Raw genomic sequence first — 26,288 nt, 5'->3', positions numbered from 1 at the left:
TAATAAAAAATATGTATTAATACAATAAATAATATCTATGAACATAATTTGAAAATTAGACAAAAATTATTATGATTAATTCTAAAATAATGTTTTAATTTTTAAATTAAAAATATCAGCAAATGCTTTTCTAAAAATTGTCAAAAAAAAATACACAAAATTGTTAGACTTAAAACGAAAATTCAAAAAAAAAAAAACAACAACAACCCGGCCATAAAAACTGTAACACATACACACAAACACACTCATACACACATGCAAGTTTCATATGTAAAAATATAAAATAACAAAATTTGAAATGCCTACAAAAAAATCTCAAAACATATATAAAAATAATAAATCTAAGATCCTACACACACACACACGCATGCAAATTGCAAAGTAAAAATTCTACAATTATTATGTATTCCTTATGAAATGAATATATCGTAATTATTGCCGGCTATATGTATTAAATAAAAAAATTCGAAATACAATTAAAAGCAAATGTCAAAACAAAAAATAACCAAAAATCAAAGTTGTATTTATTTTAAATGTAAAAAAAAAGCGAAAATCGAAACCGTAAACCTTCTACAATCTTTTTGTCTCTCCCAGTCATCCAAAACTCATCCGCCATGAATCCAATCTCTATATATATATATACAATATATGCTCATAGACAACACATATGCTTCCCAAATATCTATCCCGAATACTTATCCAAAAAAACAGCCAACTCCAACAAGAAAATCGCCCAGATATATATACATATATTAGCTAAGAATCAATACTAATCAGCTCTCTATTTCAGGTGGATGTTGTCCGAATGGATAGTGATTGAGATCGATGAGAGAGAGAGAGAAAGAGAGCGAGAGTTTATAGTTCTCTGTGCTGGCACAACAAATCCATACAAGAATGCAGTTTATGGTGTAGCCCTATCTAATTGTTGTTTGCATGCTCTCTTAACCTACTATACTACAACTCTACATAACTAGACAACAGTGTAACTGCTGCTTAGATATCCTCTATATACATATATATATATATATATACATATATATATTAAATCAACTATTAGTTCTGTATGTGTATGTACATGTTTTATTAAGAGAAGGCGCCGATGGGACGCCAATATTGATGATGCTGTTAAATAACTAGTACATGAACATATTATCTTAAATTATATACATCTCTATAACTCTTAACTTTGTATGACTCTACCTCTTTTAACTAGAAATTTGTAGATTTGTTTTCCTACTCCCACCCAAATTTTTTTTGTTTTTTATTCTGTTTGTATTGCTGCAGGTTACTCTTAAGTTTCACTCTTTGCGCTCATTCTAGTGTCTATCTATATACTATCTCTACAAATATATAAATTTATATATCTATTAATATAAATAGCCTTTAATTATTTATACTATTATTATATAAAAACTATGAAAAATGAAAGCAATTTAGTTTGTAAAAAACAAAAAAAAAAAAAGAAAAATGTTTTCATAAATATTTCATTTTCTATCAACAATTTTTTAATTTTAGATATTAGATTTGTAGTTAAAATAATGAACAAATCGTAAACTTATGCATGCGTATTTTTTATATAAAAAAAATGTTGTCTAGGTTTTTGCTGCCTCTCTATATATATATATGTATATATATATACTGGGATCAGCTCGTTTGGATTTATAAGTTCTCTTCTAAGTCTCGAAGCGTTGCGTCCCTTCTGAAGCACACATACATTTTATACAATTAGTAACCAAAAATGTGTTTTATCTATCTTAATTTTTATATATATATATATTTGTGACTAACAGAAAATATCAAAAAAAAAAAAAAAATATTTTAATTCATTTGTAATTTTTTTTTTGCTTAGCCCAATTTGTATTTAATGTAACTTACACTCGATTTAATGTTGTTTACACCTACACACACATACACATACACACATTTTTATACTTATAACCATTGTGTTCATTAAAATTTGTTAATTTTATTATAATTTTGTTGATGAAAATTTTTAAGCAGCATTTTACACAATTGATAAACATATTTAAATCGTAAACATCTCAACATTTTACTTTAGATACAAGCAGCGCCAACTCACGCACACACACACACACACACAAACACACACAACACACTCTACACACACACAAACACACCCACACACACACCTATTACCATGCACCAAAACCAAACCAAAAAAAATCTCACTCAAAAAGTAAAATGAAACGCAACATTTTTAACGACTTCTCACGGTAATAAATTCAATTTTAATATATATTATGTAACTATCTATATTCTTTTGGTTCAATTACGTTTCCAATTAGCTCTTAGGACTTATAATTTGTTTATCTCTGAAAAAAGTAAACAGTAAATACTATGCCCAGCGTTTTGTTTGAAGTGAAACTCTTGACTAACATTGCATCTATATTTTGACTCTTTGTCTTCCTCGTCCGCAGAATTTGCACATTGCGGCCAGGGAGCCAGGGCGAGCAGCCCGCAGACGCCACCGATGCATCGATATTATATGTCTGTAAAGGCGAGTCCCTATACAAGTCCCATTGCCTCTCCGAAGCCAACTATCAAATACGAGCATGTTAGCTCCATTGACGACAACGAGCAGGAGCTGCGCATTGATAGCGGCCCGGGCACGCCCACCCATGGTCATGGACATGGGCATGGGCATGGTCATGGACGGCATGGTAACAATGGGGATAACGACGACAGCAATAATAACAACGAGGATGATGAGGACAACCACGATGATAGCGGCGATAAGCCGTTTGATCTGCGCATGGGCATTGCCAAGGTGCTAGCAGCTGCCGCGCAGGCGCAAAGCGGCATTCCGCTTAGCCATCATCATCATCATCATCATCACCAACAGCAGCAGCAGCATACACATCCGCTGGTCCAGCTAATCCATCAGTCCAGTCCCGACGAGCCGCTGCGTCGCTATAGCAGCAGCAGCAGCGTCGGCATTGCACCCATCGTGCTGCCCAGCAACAGCAGCAGCAGCCTGGTGGACTCCAAGGCAGCGATGGCGGCTGCCGTTGTTGCTGCGGCTGCCAACAATACAAGTGCCTCGACGAGCGGCGGTGCATCGACATCGGCTGCAGCGGCAGCAGCTGCTGCTGCAGCGGCCGCCGCTGGACTCGTCACATCCAATGCTGGCGCTGCCCTAGGCGCTGGTGGGCCACCGGTTGGCGGTAGCTGGAGCGGTGCTGGCGGTAGCGGTGGCGGTGGTGGTGGCGGCGGCGGCGCTGGCGGTGGTGCCTATGCCTGCGATCGCTGCGGCAACACCTACGCCCGTCCGCACAGCCTCAATCGGCATGTGCGCTTCGAGTGCGGCGTGGAGCCACAATTCGAATGCCCCATCTGTCACAAGAAGTCCAAGCACAAACACAATCTCGTGCTGCACATGCGCACGCACCAACATCGATGATACAATCGAAAATGATGCCAGCAACTGGTTGCTGTTGCGTCGGCTGCTGCTGCTGCTGCTACTACTGCTACTGCTGCTACTGCTGCTGCTACTGCTGCTGCTGTTGCCACTAGTTAGTTAGCCAAGTTTCACTGCAGTCCAGTCCAGTTCAGTCCAAAAAACAACAACAACAACAACAAAGAGAAAACAAACCGAAACAGAATAGTGCGCGTTGTTTTTTTTCAAATGATCTTGAAAACATATAGTCGTTTTTTTTATATATATATATAAATATATACATATATATACAAGATATATATATATATGCAACTACATACAGAGCATGCATAAAAGCCGTCAATGTGAAAGAAATATTAACAAATTCTAATCCTTAGTTCCATATATATCAAATCTTTTTTTCGTTCTTAATAGTTTTTCTTTCGATTTTCAATTTTCCATATAATATTTGATAGATATGTATATATACACATGGACATATATATTTGTGTATGTGTATATCTAAAGAGGGGGCGGCGCGTGAGAGTGCGAATATTTTTGTTATTGTTGTTGCTATTGTTAGAATGTGTGTAACATCCTTAGAAAACTCAATGATCTCAATGAATTTTTCTTTATTGCGGTGTAAAACAGAAAAAAGGAAAAATTAATGCATTTGTGTAGAAAGAAGAAGAGAGCGAAAGTAAGGCGCGGCTGAGTGAACGAGAAAACGCAGCGCAAAAAAAACGCAAAACATTCACATTAATTTTAGCGTAATTTATTTATTATACAAACAAAAAAAGATAACAAAAACAAAAAGTTGAGTGAGTTGATCCAATCCAATGGATCCCGTTATGTAGTTAGCTCAAAGAACTGTTCAGATCGGGGCACTCTCACGCGCGCTTGCCTTAATTAATATTCTTTTCTTTAAAAATATATTCTTCTTTTAATTTTTTTTTGGGCAATAGTTAAACTTAATAAACTTAACAATAATATTTGCATATATATCTATGTAAATAATGTAAAAAAACAATAACAACAACAAGATAACAGCATATATTTGTATGTATTGAAATAGCAACAGTCAATCGCTTAGTCAGTCAAAGAAAAAAACAAAAAAGAAACAATTTAGAAACTAAGTTAGCTTTAAGGCAACGATAAAGCGTAACTAAATCTAAATGGACATGTGCAATAAGCTAAAAACAAAAACACTGACAGCAACAAATACAACACGAACTAAAAAAAGCTAAAAAATAACTTGTGCAATATGCAAAACATGAAAATCCCAAAATCAAAACCAATGAAAAAGAAAAAAGCAAAAAAAAAAATCACAGCGCACAATCAAGTTGTAAATGTTATTATTTTCATTTATTTTATATAAACAAATATTTTTTTGTTTAATTTTCCAATTTATAAACATTATATTTTTTGTTAGCTGCGCGCCATCAAAGCCACACACGAAAAAAAAAAACAAAAACAAAAACAATTATTGTTAGTGCAACGCAACGATCTCTAAAAAAACTTTTCAAAAATACAAAACAACAAATTTATTAATTTATCTTGTGCTCATTCCATGAAAAAAAAAAACAAACAAAATTCGTTTATTTTTTTAAAAATAATTATTATTTATTTATGACGAACACAAAATGTGATAGGCGGCAATTTTTTAGTTTGACCAAAAAGAAACAAACAACAAAAAATGCTAAACAAAATTATTAATTTATAAAAAAAAAAAAAAACAAAAAACATTTGGCTTGTGGCTGCAAATGGCGCGTGCAAACAATTAAAACAGTTATTAACAATATTGTATAAATTTATGTATAAATATGGCAAGCAACATGTACAAGTGTGAGCAAATCAATTGGCATTATAAAGTTAAAGTTAAAGTTAATGTTAGGGGCAAAACTCGCATCGAGTCACAGTCACAGAGACGAGGGTAGGTCGAAGTTGGAACGGGAGGAGGCGGAGGAGGTTGGAAACGAAGTCATGAAGAGTCAAGTAAATGAGAAATAATTGGTATGTGATATAATGAATATAGTCCTCATTGTAATTAATATAATATTATTAATTTTTCTTGTTGTTAATACACACACAAACACACACCCACACACGAACACGAACATGCAGAAACACCAACACGAACACACTAAACGTTACTTTATTTATTTTTAAATATTTTTTCAAAATTTATTCGAAACCAAGCAAATCACATAATGTTGCCGCGAAAACTTGTTGAAAACAAAAGTTGATATAATTATAAAAAAAAAACAAAAAACACATTTTAGTATAGTTAAAAAAGTTAAAACATTTATAAATTGTTGAAAATTCATAAAGAAAAGGTTTAAACCATGAGCTTAACAGAACTCATTGCTTAGGTACTTTAAAAACAATAATATTGTAAAAACTATATATATATATAAATACACCTACACACACACACACACACACACATAGAGGGGCGCAATGTAGTTTTCGTTAGCAGTTTGTGCCACAAAATATGTGATAACAATTTAATTTGTACAACAGACAAAACAAACAAACAATTGGCACAAATTCTAGAAAAAAACAAATTATAGAAAAAATATATATATAAAAAAATTATAAAAAATTATAAATATATATTCTTTTTCACAAAAAGTTTATGTATAATTAACATCACACAAAATATGCGAATATTAAAAAATTTTATGTAAATTGTGCAAATGAGAAAAAAGGAAAACAAAAGTAAAACAAACACAAAAACAAATACAAAATTCTTGTCGGTCAGTATTCGAATTACGTGAGGAAAAAAATTACAAAAAAAAAAAACAAAAACAACAAAATTTATATTTAAATTGTTATTATTTTATATGTATATGTTTTTTTCTGTTAACAATCAGGCAACTTTCTAATTGGCAAACAAATTCATACTAAACATATATATATTGTGTATGTATATATATTAAAAAAAAAGAAAACACTTAGCATTGCTTTTGCGCTAGTCAATTACGTGAGTTTGCTTTGCTTCTTCTTCTTTTTTTTTTAATTTTTTGTTATACTTAATTAATTAAAACAAAAACGAAAAGATAAGAATGCAGTGCGATAGAGAGAAGGAGTTAGATCTTCACAATCTATATATGAAATGCAATTGTGTGTCCTTTTTTGAAACAATTATAATCTAATGCAATTATTTAACTTTGTCTATTAAGGTTGTGGTTCTTATTTATACATCTAAATAATTTTTTTTACTACTTTTCTAAGCAAACAAAAAAAAAACGAAAAAATGAAAAAAAAAACGAAAAAATCAAGCAACATTTTAATTTATCAACAGCGCATGTGATGGACTCAAAGTTGATCAAGTGGGCCCAGCATATAGTATATATATGTATATATATAGAGATATGATATATATATGTAAATGTAGCTAATACAAGACAAGCCTAGGCATTGCACTTTGAGTCATATAGTTAAAAAGTGTTAAAGAAGAAGAAAACAATGGAAATAATGAAGAGCATGTGATAAATTCAATATAATTTTGATTAACAACCAATTTACTAACACACACACAGAGAATAGCTATGTATGTTTGTAATTAAATTTAAGTAGCGCTTATGCAACTATATTCACACACACACACACCGAGTATGTCTCTAGTATAAATTAACAATTTCCAAAAAAGAAACAAAATTTGTATGCACAGTGCTTTGGATCTTTTATACCATATACATACATATATATATATATATATATATGAAAATGAAAATGAAAATGAAAATGAATAAGTAAATCCAATCCATCACGAACAATAGCAACAAAATATTTTTTGAGAAATTGTACTAAAAAACAAGAAAACAATTCTAATATTTATGCTAACAAAAGTGTAATTTTTTTAATTTCAATTTATACTTTGTTTTGGTAAGCCTTAAACGAATTGAATGTATCTAGAAACTTAAACTAAACTAAACTAAAACACATACATATGTAACAAAGAGTTTACTACAACTAATACTAAACACACATAGATACACACACATGAAACACACCAACACACACACACAAAACGTTGTAAACAAGGAGCTGTGAATGTAAAATTATATATAAATATTTAAAGCAAACAAAAAAAAAATATATATATAAAATATATATTATATATGTACCTAGAGTTACATATGCATACATAAAAACAAGCAAAATCGATGTGATCAATTGTGATTGTTAAGAGAAAAAAAAACAACAAGAGTTAGTTATGTGAATTGAATTTGAACGGCATAGGCAAGCGGGGCAATAGGTTTTGGATAACATTGAACGGGCTTTTCTTTACAAAAAAAAAAAAAAAAAACAAAAACAAAAAATACCGAAAAAAAATTACACAGAGTACAGAACATACACAACTACACTAAACACACCCACACTCACACACTCACATACACAAACACTTTTAAGTTGTTTGTATTTAGCTATCCAATAATTTACTTCTTCCTTGTTTATATTTTTCTCTTTAAACTAATACAAATCATATAGTAGCATATTTACAAAATATAAATGAAAGCAACACGTCAAATGGGGTTTTATATACATGCAACAATAACAAGAAATTAGCCCTAAGACACACACACACACATACACGTATACACACATTTGTGTATATGTAAGTGTAAATTATAAATTAAATAATTGTTAATTGCTGTTCACGCACGCTAAAAAAACAACAAAACTCAAGAGTCATTTGCCTAAAAACTAAACTAAAAAAAAAATTAAAAATAAAAAAAAATAATAGGAAATTCTAAACATTTTGCAAAAGAAAAATCTTAATTCTATATTACGAAATAAAAACTAAATAAAATCTAGGCTTAGTTTATGGTAATAACAAAATTTACAACAAACCCAAAAAAACCAATTGTTAAAATTTCAAAAAAAAAAAATAAACAAATTCGGCTTTCACACATTTGCAAGTAGTTTAAAAACAAATTTTTAAAGCAGATATTTAAAATATAAAATTAATAAATAAATCAATTATCTAACACAAATTAGCATTCGAAATGCCAGTTGTTAGAATATTTTTGAAAAAGTGTGCTTAAATCATGAAAATTTATAAATGCAAAGAAACAAAACGAACGATTAGCAACAAATAAATAAACAATTATATATGTATATATATATAAATATATATATGTGTGTATAAAGCCGAAAAACGCCTTAAAACATTTTGTGAAACAATTTTATTATTATGTATAATAGAAAAAGAAAAGGTATATAAAATAAAATGAGAAATCAATGTGTAAATGTAAAACGAGTAAACGATTTAATTGTTATAAGTAAAAACAGGAAAACAACTAAATTTAAAAATATATATACTATATTAAAAAACCAAAAAAAAAAAGAAAAAACCAAAATGACTTTGCTTATAATAAAAAGAAGAAAACAAAAACCTTTCCTTTCAGCTGCTGTTTCCATGCAAATACGATTTGTTTTTAAAATCAAAACTAACTTCAATTTTTCTCTTCTTCTAGATGTGCCCGCACTCGCCCTGGATGGATGCGTAATGCCCAAAACCCATATGGCTATAATGTGAGAAACGACCTCAGCAACAGTCGCTGCTTAGATTCTTGTATTGTATTTTGAGCTGAAATCAAAAGAAAAGTTGAAGAAAAAGAAAAACAATTTATAATGAAAGAAATTTAACTAAATATATTGATAAACCTATGTAATTATATTGCTGTATTGTTATACGACACAACAACAACAACAACAACAACAAACACACGCCTCCATTTGAGTAACTATTGTAAGAAATTGTTTTTGTTATTGTTTCTGTTTACTAGTTGTTCACTTGTTTATCGATTTTGCTGTACATAATTAATACAATCTATTTTGTTGGCGCTTTTTAGCTAAAAGGTGGTCTAAGTGTGCATACATCATGTGCTTAACATAATCAGCAACTGCATCAACTACATCATGCCAATCATCCTCCTCAATCATCATCATCATCATCATCATTATCATCGTCATGAAGTGCGCTCATCCATGCTTTGGAATCTCAGTCATACACAACAACAACAACGCAATACTTGTACCTAGCGGATAGTTGACATAACACTAAGTACCTTTTCACTCTCTTTTTATCTATAGTTATATATGAAATATATATATATATTTTATATTTTTTATAATTTATCTAAGTTTAGCTTGTCTTTTTAGTTTATGTTCTGTTTTTATTTCTTGTTTTGCCTGCGTTGCCTTTCAATTAATTAATTTGTTTACTGTTATGTTTCGTTCTTGTTTATTTCTCATCGCACACACAACCTACAACGCCTCCAAAAAGCAGACATCTATCCCATATTGGGCAGTCTGCTGGGCGTGGACACATCGGCGAATGCGAATGCCAGCAGCGGCGTAGACACTGCCATTGGCGACTTCTATGGTTACATCAGCAACAACAATAACAACAACAACAACAGCAGCAGCAGCAATAACAACAATAATAACAATACAGCAGCCGCCTCTCATGCATCAGCGACCAGCAGCAATGTCCTCCGCCCAGGACATGCCAGCAGCCTGTCGCGTGATTCGTTTATGCAGTGCAAACACTGCAATCGCTATTACAAATCGCATCAGAAGTTGCAGGAGCATGTGCGCAAATACTGCCTGAAGCAGAAGAAATACAAGTGCGTGTCCTGCGAGTATCGTTCGCGGCGCAAGGATCACGTGCTGCGGCATGCCAAGCGCAAGCATTGCATGCTCTACGAGCGCTTGCGCCACGACGAGGAGAGTCTTTATCTCATACGCAACGAGGATGATCAGAGCAATGATGATAATGACAATGATAATGATGGCGACAATGATAATGACAATGAGGTCGAGGATGTCGATGGCGGTGGCATGGACAGCGATGTTGCTGCCGCACTATGCGAAATCAATTTCGATTTCGCTGGACGTGATCTGACCATAACGGCTGTGCCCATGCTGCAGGAGAGCGACGAGGATGATGATGACTATGATGAGGATGGCTAAGAGTGTCCAAGTGTCTGTCTCTCACTCTCACTCTCTCTCTCTGTGCCTCTCTCTCCTCTCCCACTCTCTCTCTCTCTCAGTGTGTGTGCGTGCCTGTTTGTGTGTGTGTCTGAAGCGTGAGGCGTAATTTGAAATGTTTACCAAATGAATACACATTAGTTTTTACTGTACAGGTCGCTCGGCCTGTTGCAGTCTTAGCTACAACTACCTCCAGATGTGTGTGTCTGCAGCAGTAGCAGCAGCAGCAAATTCATAGCTTTTTTAGAGTGTAGCACACCCACTTATAACCATATATTAAACATATACATATACACAGTTATAGAAATATATATACATATACATTTAGTCTATTGTCATAGCCAGTTGTTGTGGCAAACTCAAGCATGTCACATTCCTGCGCACTACGCACAAATTACTTAAACAAAACAATATTTCAATATTGAATTTAACAAGAATTTTAACTGCAAAACTGAGTTTACACGTGACACAAATATGATTTTATGAAAAGTCTTGAAACTAATTTTTGAATTTTGATTTAGCAACTTTGAAAACCTTGCCTTGAACATAATATGGTTTTTTGTATATCAGATTTAAATATTTCTACATTTTATTTGCTTTAACTATTTGAGGGTATTTCGTTATGTAGATTAAGTGGAAAAATGAGGGCGAAATTCATATATCTCAACATTTTTTACCATATATACTTTTAATTCTCTTGGACATGCCTTAAATCTTTTAGATATTTCTATGTAAATATATTATTGCAATTGTTTCATGATATAACATCATATATATTTGATATTTAAAACTAGATACATGAAAGTTATCTAGAAGTACTTTTAAAAATATAAATTGGCTTAGCCTGTATAACTCAATTTTCAGGCCATCTAATGGCATAACATAGATATGTTTACGTATATCTATCAAAATGTACTTATTACACATCGTAGATAAATTAATTTGCCATTTTGCTCAGTTCGCAATATTTTCCCAATGAAAATGAAAGCAGAAAAAATAGACACAAAAAATCTGTGGATTAACAAAGCGCTGTAAATCGATATGCTGAAAAAAGTTTCTTAAATGATTAATAAATTTGCAGTCTTACAGAAAATATAACAGATAGTATAACAGAAAATATAATATAGTACAAATTATAAAAGAAAATATGACAGAAAATATAACAGAAAAAGTAACAGAAAATATAATAGGGAATATACTTTAACATATAATATAAAAGCAAATATAACAGAAATTATATTAGAAAATATATCAAATATAAACAGAAAACAACTGAAAGTTGAAAATATTCAAATTTATTCAATGGAAATATAAATAGCCATAAAATTAATATCAGAAATTTTTCTAATTTCTATATTTGGATAAGTTATTGAAAGCATTGTTTATTTAACTGTCACGTGTAAACTTGAACTTAATTATCTCTGAGCATTCCGTTAATAATTTGTATTTTTGTTTCATATATTCTTTATTAATTTTTTAGTTTTGTTAAACGTGTGCCTATCCTGTAGCCTAAGCAGATCGGTCCAAGACCAAATATATTTATACCCAAAAGGAAAAAGAAAACACTTAATTTGTTAATATGTCTGTGGTAGGTGTTCTTGGTGTTCAGAAACTCCCAAAACTCTCTTTCTTTAGCTGTTATTCAAATAAAATCTTGCCAACATCAGTTCCAAAAACGAAAAAAATTCTTAAATGAAAAAGAAATATTGTAAAGCAAACAAAGACTTAAAGCGCCATTATTTGCCACTACACATATTCCTCAGTTATACACATATATATACACGATATGTATATTTAAATACACTTTGTATTTTTGGGTGTTATCAAGAAACATTAATTAATAAACTGCTCCATTGTAGTTGATAATTTTTAAACTTAAAACAAAGAAAGCAAAGTGAAAGTTGTGTACATTTTTTTATATACCTAATATTATATAACTATTATAAATATATATATTTGTAAATGCAAGCGATTAAGAATAAAGCATACGTATAATAATTATGACATCCATCAACATGTGCAATTTAGTAGCTACAAATTGTCTCTGAATTTTATTTTATTTTTGATTTATTTCATTGTTTTAGCTATATATGTATTAAATGTAAAGTTTTGTTTCATTTAATATTTTCTGGCCCTCAATGTACTTGTTTTATACGACACACACACACATACCAATTGGATGTTAATGCTGCAAGTAATTATATAAAAATATATTATATATATCCATATATGAACATTGTCAATCGGTTATCTAATGTGCCGCTGGCAACTCTCTCTCTCTCTCTCTTTACAGATGGCTACTGGACCATCTTGGAGACTGTGCCCTATTCCATAGCCAGCACTACGAGCCACAATCAAACACTGAGCACTGCGCCAACATTGAGCTCGAGTAATGCCAGCAGTTTGCTGTCGGGTGCAACTGTTGTTGTCGAACTGCCGCCCGATGATCTGGGCAATCCCGTGGGCAACATACAGTATACGATACCCAGTTTGACCAAAAATGCCACCACAAACACGAATACCACCAGCCTGCACAAGCCCCAGGCAACCACCATACAAATTGTGAAACATCAGCAGCAGCAGCGGCCACAAATTTCGCTGCAGCAATGCATCGATGTACGGCAGCAGCAAACACAACAGCAACAGCAGCATCAGCATCATCAGCAACAGCAACAAACGCAAACGCGTCAGGAGTATATCAAAATAGATACATCTCGTCTGGAGGATAAGCTGCTGTTGCGTGATGTGATGCAGTATGGTGCCACCAGTATCTCCATGACGAGCAGCACGACCAATGAGGTCGTAGCCAGCCACGAGTCTGAGCTGCTGCTGACCGATGCGGACGAGGCGGAGCGCGAACTCGAACTGGCCGTCATCAAGAATGATCAGCATGAGGTGCTGTTGCACGACGACGTCGTCGACGATGACGACGATGATGACTATGTGGACAAGCTGCCCTGCGTGGCCGATGATGTGCAGCAGGCCGACAAACTCTATGTGAATGGACTAAGCGAGGTGCATGCCACGATGGCACTGCACCAGGTCAGCAACGAGCTGGCCATCGATGATGCCAAATATGCGTGCAACGTGTGTGGCAAAACCTACAAAATCAAGGGCTCCCTGAAGCGCCACAAGAACTACGAGTGCGGCGTCGAGCCCACACTCAAGTGTCCCCATTGTCCGCACAAATGCAAATACAAATCCGATTTGCGCAAGCACATGAATCAAAAGCACTCCGAAACGGGCGATACGTTGCTCCTAAGCAATTAAAGCTATGTCGAGATGCCGGGTAAAGGGTTGAGATGGACGGGCCTAGAGGCTATTGAAACAGAATTTATTCAAATATAATTTAGGACAGTTAAAGTTTTCAAGAAGTAGTGGAAAAAATAATATAAAATACTTTGGAAATATTTTTAAGACATTTAAAAAAAAGATTTTATTTTATATTATTTATGGGACAAGAGATAGAGCAAACAAGGATGTGAGGAGTGTCATCATTTATACGGAATATATTTATATATATATTTTTTTTATTGAACACAATTTTAAGTTAAATTTTTTGTCCATTTTTATTTTTTATATGTTGTTTCTAACATAAAAACTAATCTGTTATTTGCGAGCCAAAGTTTCTTCGCCAACCAAGGGCCTGTCCTACTTTTAAAAAGTCCAAAACTACATTTATACTATATATGTATTAAAAATTTGTTGTTGTCTTACTTTTAGGTACTTATATATATATAAATATTATACAAGTTTTTAATCTGACTATTACAAATTGTGTGTAGTATTTTGTAATATAGCCATAGATATGATCTCAAAACATAAACTAAACGAAATTATTAAATATTAAAACTAGATGCATAAGTTTTAAACGAATTTCGTTAGCCAAAAACAAAAACAAAAAACAAAGGAATTACAATTTAATTTTAGTTCAATTGTTGCTCAACATGTTTTGAGTGTAAGTAGATAAACACACACACACACACCTACACACATATACGTAATATACTTCGTTACAAAAAAACTAAAATCTGTAAGTATTTATGACAGACTAAAACTGACAACATAAATTTAAAATATATCTTAAATTGTATATGATAATAATTAAATTAATAAATGTTTTCAATTTATGCGCGTTGTACAATTTACTAATAATTTAAATATTTATATTTATCTTTTTTTTAATATTTCTTTATATGCTTATTATTAATATGAATTTCTTTTTTGTAGGTTTCCCTGCTGTTGCTGATTGTTGCTAAGAACTGGCCCCAAGTAATGATAAAAAGGTCTTTAAAAATTCTAAAATATTTGTTCAAGTCGCTAATCAAAAAAAAAAAGAACCAACTGAAATCATTTAACATTTAAAACGAGTAATAATAAAAGATTCAAATTGTTGATTCAAACGAATTTGTGTATTCATGCAACTCTCATCTCTCTGCCATATATCATATGAAATATGTGAAATATATGTATATATGTATTTACATCTTCATATTCACATTTTACTATTGTCATTTGTTGTCATTTCTTGTCATCTGTCTGCTGCTTAGATTTCACGCGATCTGGCCCAAAGAACCAGCTGCTGTGCCAGTGCGGACGCTACTACAACTCGATGAATCGATTGATGCTGCATCAGAGCGAGGAGTGTCAGGACTTTAAGCGCTTCCAGTGCGACTACTGTCTCAAGTGGTTCAAACGACGGGCACATCTCAATCGACACAAGAAGCTGCATCAGGCGGAGCTGGCAGCGGACTGCAAGCGTCAAAATCAGAAGCAACATAAACAGTCAAAAACAGCACCAAACACAATAACAACAGCAACAACAACAACAACAACAACAACAACAACGCCAAGTGCAACAAACAGATCCTCGAGCCCCATCGATCCCATGTTTCTGTATACGTCTGAAATCAAAGTGGAATATGATGCAGCTGATCTCGACCTAAGTTAAGCGTATTTTGTGGCCAGGTCCATATATATTTCTTTTGTAGTTAATTATTCTCTCTCTATATAAGGTATAAACTGATGTAATTTTATTAGCCAAGTTTCTCGTTAATGCCAAATTCACAGTTTTTTTCAATTGTATGTAAATAAAATGAAGAAAGAAACTCGCATTTGGAACATGCATTTCTTTTTCCTTTTTTGGTTCCTTCTTCTTCTACGAACTATTGTAAATACTTTGTGTATATATGTGTGTGTGTATGTGTGACACTTATGCATTTAATTGCTTTATCAATTAATTTACTTTAAAAGTTACTTAACTTTCGGTTAGTTTCAATTATTTTCAAATTATGATTTATATTTTTATTTTGATTTGTCCACAAAAATGTTTTCTCTTTGCAGTCAGCAGTCCGCTGAGGAAGTACAATTTACGTGGTCAGGACAGTGCCACGCCCAGCACCTCCAAGCAGCTGGCTAAAGCCAAGGAAACGGCTAGAAGTGAGAACGAAGAGCCCTCGACAGCACAACGCCAATCGCCCAACAATAATAACAATAGCAGCACCAGCAACAACAACGTTAAGAAACCTTTGGTGAACAATACAGACGCCCTGATAGCCCTACAGCAATTGGCCTCCATATCGACGGCTCGTTCGCTGCAGCACCTGGTGCCGCACCTGCCGCAGAACCTGCACATTGACACCAGCAGCCTGGTGGCTGGCCGCAAGCTGCCCCGCCAGAGCTCCAAGCGCACACCGCAATACGAATCGAATCGCTGTCCACTGTGCGCACGCGTCTATCGCTCGCAGGCCTTCCTCAACGAGCATATGCGCAAGGAGCATTCGGTTTTGATTTAAGACAGCTTATCAAGAATGAGATATTGAATAGATTTATATCATTTAGAGCAACATAGATGCCTTGTGGTTGAGTGAATCCTGGAGTTTACTCAAGATTTCAGCTAAGTTTTGTTAGGCTCCTAAGTAACAGTTATTCGGATAGCGCTTATATACACATATTAGGCATATAAATCTATGCTATCTGCAAGACTAAAAACAATAGTTTTCTACATAGTCTAATCATATCAATGAACAATTTTGAAAGTAGATAAACAAATTGAGAAATTTGGTAAAAATCTTTTTAGTTTTACAATTCATTGAAATTTCATAAGAACTTGTTAAAGCTTTTGCAATCATAATATTTTCATCGCATAGTATTAGGAATTGATGGAGTTCACTCTGTACAGCTCAAAAAATGAAAAACATAAATTTTTTAGCTTATTATTAAAGGAGCCAAGGCTGAATTTGCGAAGTGAAATTTAGATTCCAAGTTTTCGTACAGTTCAAATTGAAGAAGAATAAAATATATATATTTATATATATATTCACCAAATTGAGACCAAAAATTACATATATTATGGCAACAGCTCATATAAAGTTGGTATATAACTAGTTGTACTAGTAAGTAATATTCGTATGCTAATTAATGTTATTAATCTAGTTAGGCAACAGCCAAAACTCGCTTAGATCGAACATAAGTCTAATGTATTTTCGAAAAACTTCCTTTTTTTTCAAGCATTTTCTCGTTGACTTTTGAACAAGTTTGATTTACTTTGTTAGCTTAAGTATAAGTGATTAAATTTTAGTTGAGCTTGGCGCCCAATTCGCCAGCTTAAATGAGGACCAATTAAGCTTTTTTATACCTGTTGCTAAAACAATTACAATTAAATGATAAAGCGCATGCCAAAAGAAAAGAAAAAAATAAACACAAAATTTGAAATAAATTACAATCTGTTAAATTTAAATTATTGTATTTTATATATATTTTTAAAATAATTTTATTAATATTTTATTTTTATTTTTCATTTTATTTTCATGTGCCAGCAATGTGAGGGAATATTTTTTATAAATTTTTTTTGGTACGTATAATTTTTTTAATTATTTTAATTTGTAATTAAAACTTGCTTTTTTCAGATTTCTTTATGTTTAATGAATTGGAAAGCTGAGAGAGTAACAGGTAAATATTCAATATGCATTTAACAGTCGACAAATTGGCTGGGTGCATCAGGCAGAGCAAAAATGAAAATATAATTCCATTTCGCTACGCATTTCCATAGAATTGATGCTAATCCTTTAACCAAAACAGGTTTGCAGCTCGGGGTGGTTTCTGCCCTTGAAAAGGGAGTGCACAATTCACAGATTACAAATTTGGCCAACCACACAAAGCGCAACTAACTGGACTGTACTGCCGCAGTTGCCTATTTTTATCTAGGGATCTCTCGCGCTCTCGCTCTCGCTCTGCCTCTCTCGGATACACCCACATACGGAAATATTTGAGAAACATTTGTGCGCAGATAAATCACGTTCGAAACTGCGTTTCACTCTAAAAATAAGTTTCATAGCCTCAACAGCTCTCACTCACTCACTCACTTCTGTCTCTCCCTCTCGCACTGCGCTCTTTGTGTGGCTTGTGTTTTATTTTTATGCTGTTTTTCGACTGCCTGTCGAGCGGCTTTTGCTTCTGCTTTTGCTTTTGTGCTTCCCACGGCGCGTTTTCAAACAATTTTCCATTTGGCAATTTCGTGCCTGAATTTTATTTTTATACATTTTCATTTTCTTCGTTTCCTTTTGGGCTTTGCCTTCGCAAAGTCCAGTAAACAGGATACTCATAGCAAACATACACACATGCACATGTGTGTGTGTGTGTGCGTGTTATGTGTATAAATGGAACTTCCAAAGGCCTGTCTAGTTTCTATTGTTTTGAAGCTATTTTTAGACACATGTATTTCAAATTCAAATTCCTGGAAGCTAGAAATGCATTTGTTTCGCTTTCCCTGTTTATTAGAATCGTTGCTTATATAACGCTTGAACGGTTGTAAAACGATTCATGCTTTAGTAATTATACATAAATTGAGCACAGCTGGACTTGAAGTTATATTGGAAGATATAGCTAGATCTAGTTTAAACTATAAAGTTGTCTACTTTTTTATAGCTATATCTATATCTAATAGCTAACAATTAAGATTTGTCCTGTATGATTGGATATATAGATAATTTAGTGCTTTATTGCAAGTTGCTTGAATGATTTTTTAAAAAAAATTATGAATTATGAATTATTATCATTTCCAAGCATTTTTTTGGCTTTAAGGTGGGATTTAATGAGTCGAACCCGAATTTGTTTAGATTATATAGTTTTTAAGATTCCTAAAACATCAACTCTATTAACCAAGCTGATGTGTAAAAGATATATAATATACCTTTGATAAGCTCTTTATATAAACGTGGATATTATCATGCTCTAGCACATACACACGTACATATATAAACACATACATATTCACACATGTATGCTAAGTATTATAAAAGCTGATTAGGTTTGCTTTACATTTGCCTTCCTTTCATCAACTTTATTTATTCAATTAATGGAATCTGCGCTTCGAATCGAAAATGCCTCTAATTTGTTGTCAAGTCCTCCCTTAAGTTTACAGCCGAATGCTATATGTAAGCCATATGCTGACCTTGAAATGCATATAATGCGTGTACATGGGCATTTGCTTACAGCTGTAGCAAAGAAAACACCCGAAACACCACCGGAAGCTGCTCTTGAGCATGCTCACACACACAAACACACACATGTGTATATATGTGCCTAAATATACACATATAGACGAACTGTGCGCCTGCGCAAATGCTCCCTCTCTCGCTCGCTCGCTCTCTCGAACAGCCCACACGCTCTGCTTGAAGAGAAAGTTTGCTGGTGGGAGAGTTTTGCCTGGAATATGCTAGAAATAGAAGGAATGCGAGTTAGGTAGAAAAAAAACATAAATGAGAAAATGAGCAAAGAGTAAAAATAAATCAAGGACCCGAACTCCGACCCGGATCAAGCAGGCCTTAAGCCTTGGGTACACTTGCTGTGCAAGCAGCAACAGATACACACACACACACACACACACACACATACGCTGGCAGGCAGGCAATACTAAACTAGATTTTTCCCGAGTATTGTTTTTGTTGCTGCATTTGTTTGCCTGCCATTGGTTGCAGCTGCAGCGCTGCCATTGGGATTTGAGGATCTTCGCTTGCCTGCTTTGTGGTGCTTGGAAAATTGTTAAGCTGCGCTCTCGACTAGTGCAGTTTCGTTTGTGTTGCCGTGTGGACGCTTTTCCGCGCGCTTGCGCGTGGGCGTCGTCGTCGGCTTTTCGCTTAACTTTAAGCAAGCTTCAGCTGCAGCTGTGCTGTAGGCACAATGTAAACTTAAAGCTGCGCTTAAAGCTCTGCCTGAAAGCTACAACAACACAAAGCTAAACTGCACTCGAGCACCTGTTTAGCTACAAGTAATTAATTGCTTTTTTAATTATATTTTTCAGATTGCTTGACGCATGAAATGGAGCTGGAAACTTGGAGGAAATACTTGGACAATTTTTAAGAAAATTGGCATTAATCTATTTTCTCTATCTTTTTAGATGTGCGGCAGGTAAAGATAACGAATTAAAACAACATTTTATGGTTACGGTACAAACAAATCACAGCCACCATCATCATGAACACCAACAGCACCACCAAGCACCACCATCACCACCACAACATCAATTCAAATAATTAAAAAAGAAAACACAAACATTTTCATTTTCATTTGCTAATAAACAAGCCGGGAAAAACCAAAAGAAAAGCAGCCAAATATTTTCATTTTCGTTTAATGTTTTTTGTATATAAAAAAAATTATTAATAAATTTTTAAATTATGTGTACTTAGCTTTATTTAATAATTTATCAAAATAATTATGTTTTTAATATTATTTTAATTCTATTTATAGCTTAAAAGTTTAATCTAATAATTTTGCATGCTTTTTTAAGTAACTAATACAAAACATTTATTTATTTATTTTAATTGACATTTTTACTGCATCTAACCCAAGCGATCCAGGTTCGGTTGAAAACTCATCACTTGCTTTTTCATTTGTGTTATCGTGTTTACAATTATATAATATAATATATATAAAAATATTTATATTTATATATGGATATGTATTGATATGTATATATTTATGTATATATATATATATATATATTTGAAACTGTCAGGCAACTGATTTGTTGCAAAAATTTGAGACTAATCGAAAATGTTTTCATCTACAGATCTCAGTCGCAAGGAGAACACAGCACCCGCTTTGGCGGCGGGCGAGATACAGCGCGGCTTGCAGCGCAGCATACTCAATGTGAAGCGCGAGGAGCAGAAGCTGCAGTTGCCGGGTTCGCGGCGTAAGCGTTTGTCTGTCTCCGAGGTATCTGACATGCTATTCGAGTTCTACAAGACCAAGTCGGCCAAGGCGCCGAAGCAACAGCAGCCACAGCAGCTGCTGCCACAGGATGCTGTCGAGCTGAGTAAGTACGGACAGGTGTCGCCGACATCGGCGGAGACGTTGGAGCCATCGAGCATTGCTGCGATCGCTGTGTATGGTGCTGCCTCTGAGACGGCTTCAAAAAACTTGATGGCTGATGAAATGCAACAACTGAGCGCTGCCGCTGGCGCTGGACCATTTCATCCACGCCTCAAATACTCATTGAAGACAGCGGTGCCCGCCGAGCTTAACCTGCCCAGCGGCATAACGGCCATACCCACCTCCGTGTTGGTGGCCAATACAGCTGTTGCTGCAGCAGCAGCAGCAACGGCACCTGTTCACAAGCCACCAGCTGCGGCCATAGCCGAGGCTCTGATGCGCAACGGCCTGCACAGCTTCCAGCAACAGCTGCGCGCGCAAGAGATCCTGCGCCAGCAGACGCCGCAGCGTCGCCTGACCGAGGAGCCGGACAACAATGGCAGCGCCAACGATGTAACACCCACCAAGATCTTGGAGAATCTATTGCGCAAGCAACAGCAGCGCGATATGCGTCACTCGGAGTGCGAAAACGAACCGGGCTCCTCCACCGAGGATGAGGACGATGCACGCTACGGCGCCTTTGATGATATACAACTGATGGATCAGTCGGGCGGCGGCGTTGGTGTCGTCGGCGGCAAATTTGGCAACTATGCTCTGAATATGTTCACCTCAAATGCGAATAGTTCGTCGGGCTCGATGAAGGAGGCACAGGCGCAAGCCTTTCGGCAGCTAGAGTTCACGTTGAGCGACTATGGAGGGAGCAGCAGCAATGGCAGTACCACCAGCCCCAATGGCATCGGCGTGGATGGGGAGCCCGTGTACGAGTGCCGTCACTGTGGCAAGAAGTATCGCTGGAAGTCGACGTTGCGCCGCCACGAGAATGTCGAGTGCGGCGGCAAGGAGCCGGCTCATCAGTGTCCCTATTGCCCGTACAAGTCGAAGCAGCGTGGCAATCTGGGCGTTCACGTGCGCAAACATCACACGGATCTGCCCCAGCTGCCCAGCAAGCGACGTTCCAAGTACTCCATGACAATGGAAGGCGGCGGCGTAGGTGGTGCTGGTGGTGGAGGCGGCGCGTTAAGCCTCAGTGGCTCCATATCGGATGACTCACAGGGCAAGCTGATCATTGACTGCAATAAGTGATTGCGAATTACAAGCTACGATTCATACCAAATACACAAATACTAATGCATACGTGACATATGCGGGCGGGTCAACGACGGGGGCAACACTTGTAACTTCCACTTAAATTGATAATGTTCTTTGCGCAGTTTGAAACAGGAGATGCGTCTCTGTTTCTTTTTAATTTGTCTATAGAGAGAACACAAATTTATATCAACTATTTCTTGTCATTTTGTGTGTCATCCCCCCCAAAAAAAAAAACAACAAAAACAAAAGAGAAAAAAGCAAAAAAGCAACTTTAATTATTTTATGTTTAATTGTATTATTATATTTATGTTTTTGTAAGCAGTGCAAACAATTCTAATCAAGCATATAATCAAAATCACAAATGAAACCAATCTAGTATTAAGTCAACGACATTTTCAAACGTATTATTTACACAATTTTTTATAGTCTAATGAAAATGTATTTCCAACAGCAAAAAAAATAATGAGTGCGAAAGAGGAAGAGAGCGGAGAGTCGACGTTGATATTTTGCAAATTGATATTTTTTATTGTCTTAAGCAAATATTTAAATATTTTTGTATGGACTTTTAACTAAGCGATTTTCAACTCCATTTTGGACCACATACGGAAAGACGTTCACAGTTAAGCCCACCTTATCTATAATAATAAAATGCCAAAAATTAAGCGTTTTATTTGACTCAATATACTAACAGAAATATATAAGAGAAACATCATATCAAAATCTTGACCCAATTTTCACCTTACCCAAATAACTTCTGTGCCTAAAGATCTCTTTTTATATGTATTTAAACATTGCCTTATCGTATCTATAATAGACTCTGACAATACAAAAATTCAAATCTGGCTAAGCTTTCTACTATAAAAAAAAACTATTCATGCCCAAATATCTTTCAATATATTAACTTCAGTTCGTCTATCTACATAATACTCAAACCTGTTCACTAAAAAAAACTTAGATATATCTATTTGTAATCCTATCTATACATACTCTAAAAAGAAGATAAGAGACATATCATATCCAAATCTTGCCCAACACTCCAACCTTGTCCCAAAGATCTCTTGTTTTTTTTAAATATTTATTTAGTTTATCCTTAAACTTTGCCCAATCTACGATCTCCTCGATCTATGCCATATTAGGTATTTATATTATTTAAAAAATTTTGACTGATTAATCATTCGTATATTTTAGATTATATATTATGTATACAAAAAATCGCCAATCATTTTGGATTCAACAAATTTATTATTTTAAAAAACCAAATTCTTACTATATTGACTTTTTAAGACTGAAAGCAATTATATTTAGGTTTTTTATTTTACAATGACCAAAAAAAAAAAGAAAAAAAAATTATAAGAAAATTTTAATATGATTCCCAGACCAAAAAACAAATACTTTTTATATCCAAATGTATTTTTTATCATATTTTTAATATATAAAATAATATTTTACCTGCCATTTTGCGTAGAAATATTATGATTACAATTTTTCCAAACGAATGGATTGAAATATATCTCCATGAAGACATTTTTTAAGAATTTGTTGGCAGTCAAACTGTCAAAGAGGAAATCTGCTAAGACATGTATTACCATTAATCTATATATATATTCACACCCTTTGAATAAAACACGATAATCTTTTACTTTTACAACTATATATATACTTGATTTTATTATGCTGCTTTGTACTTTAGAACTGCATTAACATTACACGATGTGTGTGAGATTACAATGTGATTGGGAGCGGGGGAAATTAACAGTAGATTTTTAACCAAATGCACCATAGGTAAACGGAATATAGTTTTGTTATCTTCAAAAGGCTTTGAGAGTGCGTGTGTGTAAGAGTGGTCGTTAGAGTTCCAAATAGTTCGAGTCATCTTCAATAAGAACAGCCGATGGCGACACTAAGGAAATCCTCAAAGGCAATGGTAATGGTTCCATTCTGTTGGGTATCGCGCTGTCTGAATGCCTCGGTAAAGCGTTGTATTTGCACGCAGAGTACTATAAATTGATCCACAGATACCTCTTTATTGTTCTGTGGATCACTTTTCTTGACCAGAAAATTGATGAATTCCGGCGTGAAACGAAAGCCCATTTGGGTAAATGCTGTAAAAGAAACAAAATATAAAATTATATATATATAATTTATTATAAACTATCTTCAATAGTTCACCTTGTGTCAGCTCGCCTTCCTCAATGTGACCGGAGCCATCCTGATCGTAGGTCTTAAACACCTGCAGCCATTGATTGATGTAGTTGTAAAGTTTCTCGAACTCGTATATGTCGATTTTGCCACTGGCGTCGTTGTCGAACATGCCTGCAAGGAAGAGAGCATATAAAAGTTTTGATAAACACAATAAACCGTTAAATAAACAACCCAAAAATGTTTATCAAGTCTAGTGCAAACACCTCTATTCGTCATTCTAAACAAATATACAAGTCTTTAGATATTGAGGGTCAGCTGGCAAATACTTTACTACCTACAAAGGCATGTTTATTTGTATTATGTTTTATGCGTAATTAACTAAGTTAATTTGAAATCTAAATTTAGCCGTTCCTCATTCAACGAGCACCACCCTTTATTCAAATAAGAATCATTTTCCGCCAATCTATTGCCAATACTCCAGTTTTTCAAATAAGAATCACCTTATTCTCCCATTCTTACACCTTTCACTGACTCATTGCTCAATTTCATATCCGTAGAGGGACTTACTTATCATCAGCTTGCATGCGTTGTCCGAGAACTGTTGGCCTCGCCCATTGATCAATGCCGCCTTCAATTCTGAGGCGTTAATGTGCCCAGATCGATCCCTGTCAACCATGGCAAACCACTGATGAGCTTGTGGTGAAACTTGTGCGTTTTGAGGCGGAAATGCGCCTGGAGGGGCAGCATAGCCACCGCCTGGCTGTCCATAGGGATTGTAACCGCCGCCCTTAAGTAAATTAAATTTATGAAATCTTTCTAATTAGATTTACGCGGTTTGTTCTACTTACGTAGGACATTTTACTTGATGGAATTTGACTTTGATGTTAATTAGTTAGACCAGAAGCACGAAACACGGTAGGGAAAGCACAGCTGGAAATCAAGTGCGCTGTATGTGCGTGAGGCACACATCGATAAATTACGTGCGGCGCAGTGCTGCTTTTCGATATATTTGCAAATAAATTGTTTTCGAGAGGCCGGCATAAACAAGCAAAAATTATCAGGAAAAATGTCGCATTTTGTAAATATGGAAGTTTTCTCAAACTATCAAAAGTATATAGACCATGAACAGGAGTTGCGTGAGGTGGATATCAATGTTAAATAATTCTAAACAATAGTCATATTGTATTGTATACATTCCACAGAATATACGCATCGTGGTGCGGGAAATAGAGCACTTGGCAAAGGAAGCAACAATACAATTGCAAGTTATACACTGTGATTTAAGCAAAAGTAAGTGATTATCATTAGCCATAAGAGATAATATTTGTAATATATACATTGCTAATGTACAGTTGATGCTGCCTGCAGCTTATCGCGCAAGCAAATTGAAGCCTGTGCTGAGAAGTATCAAAAACTATCCGCCTTGGTTCCACCTGGCCAATATTACCGGTAAGCGTTTTTTTCGAGTAGTCTACTGTAGGCGTCTTTTGTGCTTTTTTGCTAATGTTTCTGCACACACACACAGCTATTCCGATCATTGGACATACATTACGCAGCGTTTGATATTTTTGATTGCTCTTGTTATTTACCTGGAGGCGGGTTTTTTGGTCACCCGCGAAACGGCGGCTGAGATGCTTGGCTGTGAGTAAATCAGATACAACATTCGATTATATTTTCTGTTATATCCGATTTCAATCTCAAAATAGTAAAAACCAAACATTCGGATGGCTTTCATTTGGATATTGAGGACTATTTGCTGGGTATTTTGCTGCTTGCATCGGAACTATCTCGCTTTGCCACCAATTCTGTTACAATGGGCGATTACGAGCGACCTTTGAATATATCCCATTTTATTGGCGATCTAAATACGGGCTTTCGTTTGCTCAATATGAAAAATGATGGCTTGCGCAAACGCTTCGATGCTTTAAAATATGATGTAAAGAAGATCGAAGAGGTTGTCTACGATGTCAGTATACGCGGTCTATCCAACTCAGCTGAGAGCAAGGAACAGCCTAAAGTGGAGTCTGCCGAATAACTTGAGCAATATTTGCATAGGCTAAACTTAAATCAAACAAAAGACACCATGAAAGACAGTATCATTTTAAGTAAAACTTCAACATCAATAATAAGTTAACAAGTGGTTTTTCATCTTTTAATACCATAGAAATTAATTCGAATTCGAAAATAAACTAATTGCTTGCACATGGTCACCCTATTCTAGCAACCCCATACACACGCTCTCGCGATCATATGGTTGTCGCTCGAATTTCGAATATTCCAATCG

General features: G+C 34.7%; 3 protein-coding genes across 8 annotated transcripts in view; 2 read left to right on the top strand and 1 right to left on the bottom strand.

The window, feature by feature from the left end:
- The window catches only part of LOC111599070 (longitudinals lacking protein, isoforms F/I/K/T), an 85,298-nt gene extending 63,198 nt beyond the window's left edge, over positions 1 to 22,100 (top strand). Inside the window, exon 5 of one of the 6 annotated variants that reach the window (XM_023314625.2) lies at positions 20,472 to 22,100. In XM_023314625.2, the coding sequence (XP_023170393.2) occupies positions 20,472 to 21,856 (1,385 nt within the window). In that variant the 3' untranslated portion in view covers positions 21,857 to 22,100. Of the gene's footprint in view, positions 1 to 2,438; positions 3,620 to 9,698; positions 10,400 to 12,695; positions 13,688 to 14,952; positions 15,369 to 15,745; positions 16,233 to 20,471 lie in introns of those variants that run through there. The other 5 variants (XM_023314691.2, XM_023314698.2, XM_023314658.2 and 2 more) reach the window with 5 other exon arrangements.
- A 1,417-nt stretch (positions 22,101 to 23,517) lies between these two features.
- Positions 23,518 to 24,928, bottom strand: LOC111599252 (peflin). Its single transcript, XM_023314855.2, has 4 exons — positions 24,853 to 24,928; positions 24,572 to 24,791; positions 24,032 to 24,175; positions 23,518 to 23,964 (listed from the first exon to the last, which is right to left on the bottom strand). The coding sequence occupies exons 1-4, from the start codon at positions 24,859 to 24,861 to the stop codon at positions 23,738 to 23,740; spliced, it is 600 nt and encodes a 199-aa protein (XP_023170623.1). The 5' UTR covers positions 24,862 to 24,928; the 3' UTR covers positions 23,518 to 23,737.
- Positions 24,929 to 25,008: 80 nt separating this feature from the next.
- Positions 25,009 to 26,237, top strand: LOC111599397 (translin). Its single transcript, XM_023315041.2, has 5 exons — positions 25,009 to 25,145; positions 25,207 to 25,294; positions 25,357 to 25,453; positions 25,530 to 25,645; positions 25,711 to 26,237. The coding sequence occupies exons 1-5, from the start codon at positions 25,071 to 25,073 to the stop codon at positions 26,037 to 26,039; spliced, it is 705 nt and encodes a 234-aa protein (XP_023170809.1). The 5' UTR covers positions 25,009 to 25,070; the 3' UTR covers positions 26,040 to 26,237.
- The last annotated feature ends 51 nt before the right edge of the window (positions 26,238 to 26,288 follow it).

Source organism: Drosophila hydei, unplaced genomic scaffold (genome assembly GCF_003285905.1).
Source record: "Drosophila hydei strain 15085-1641.00,03,60 unplaced genomic scaffold, DhydRS2 tig00008122-arrow-pilon, whole genome shotgun sequence".
In the NCBI taxonomy this organism is placed as follows: Eukaryota; Metazoa; Arthropoda; class Insecta; order Diptera; family Drosophilidae; genus Drosophila; species Drosophila hydei.
This window is presented reverse-complemented; position numbering and strand designations above follow the sequence as displayed.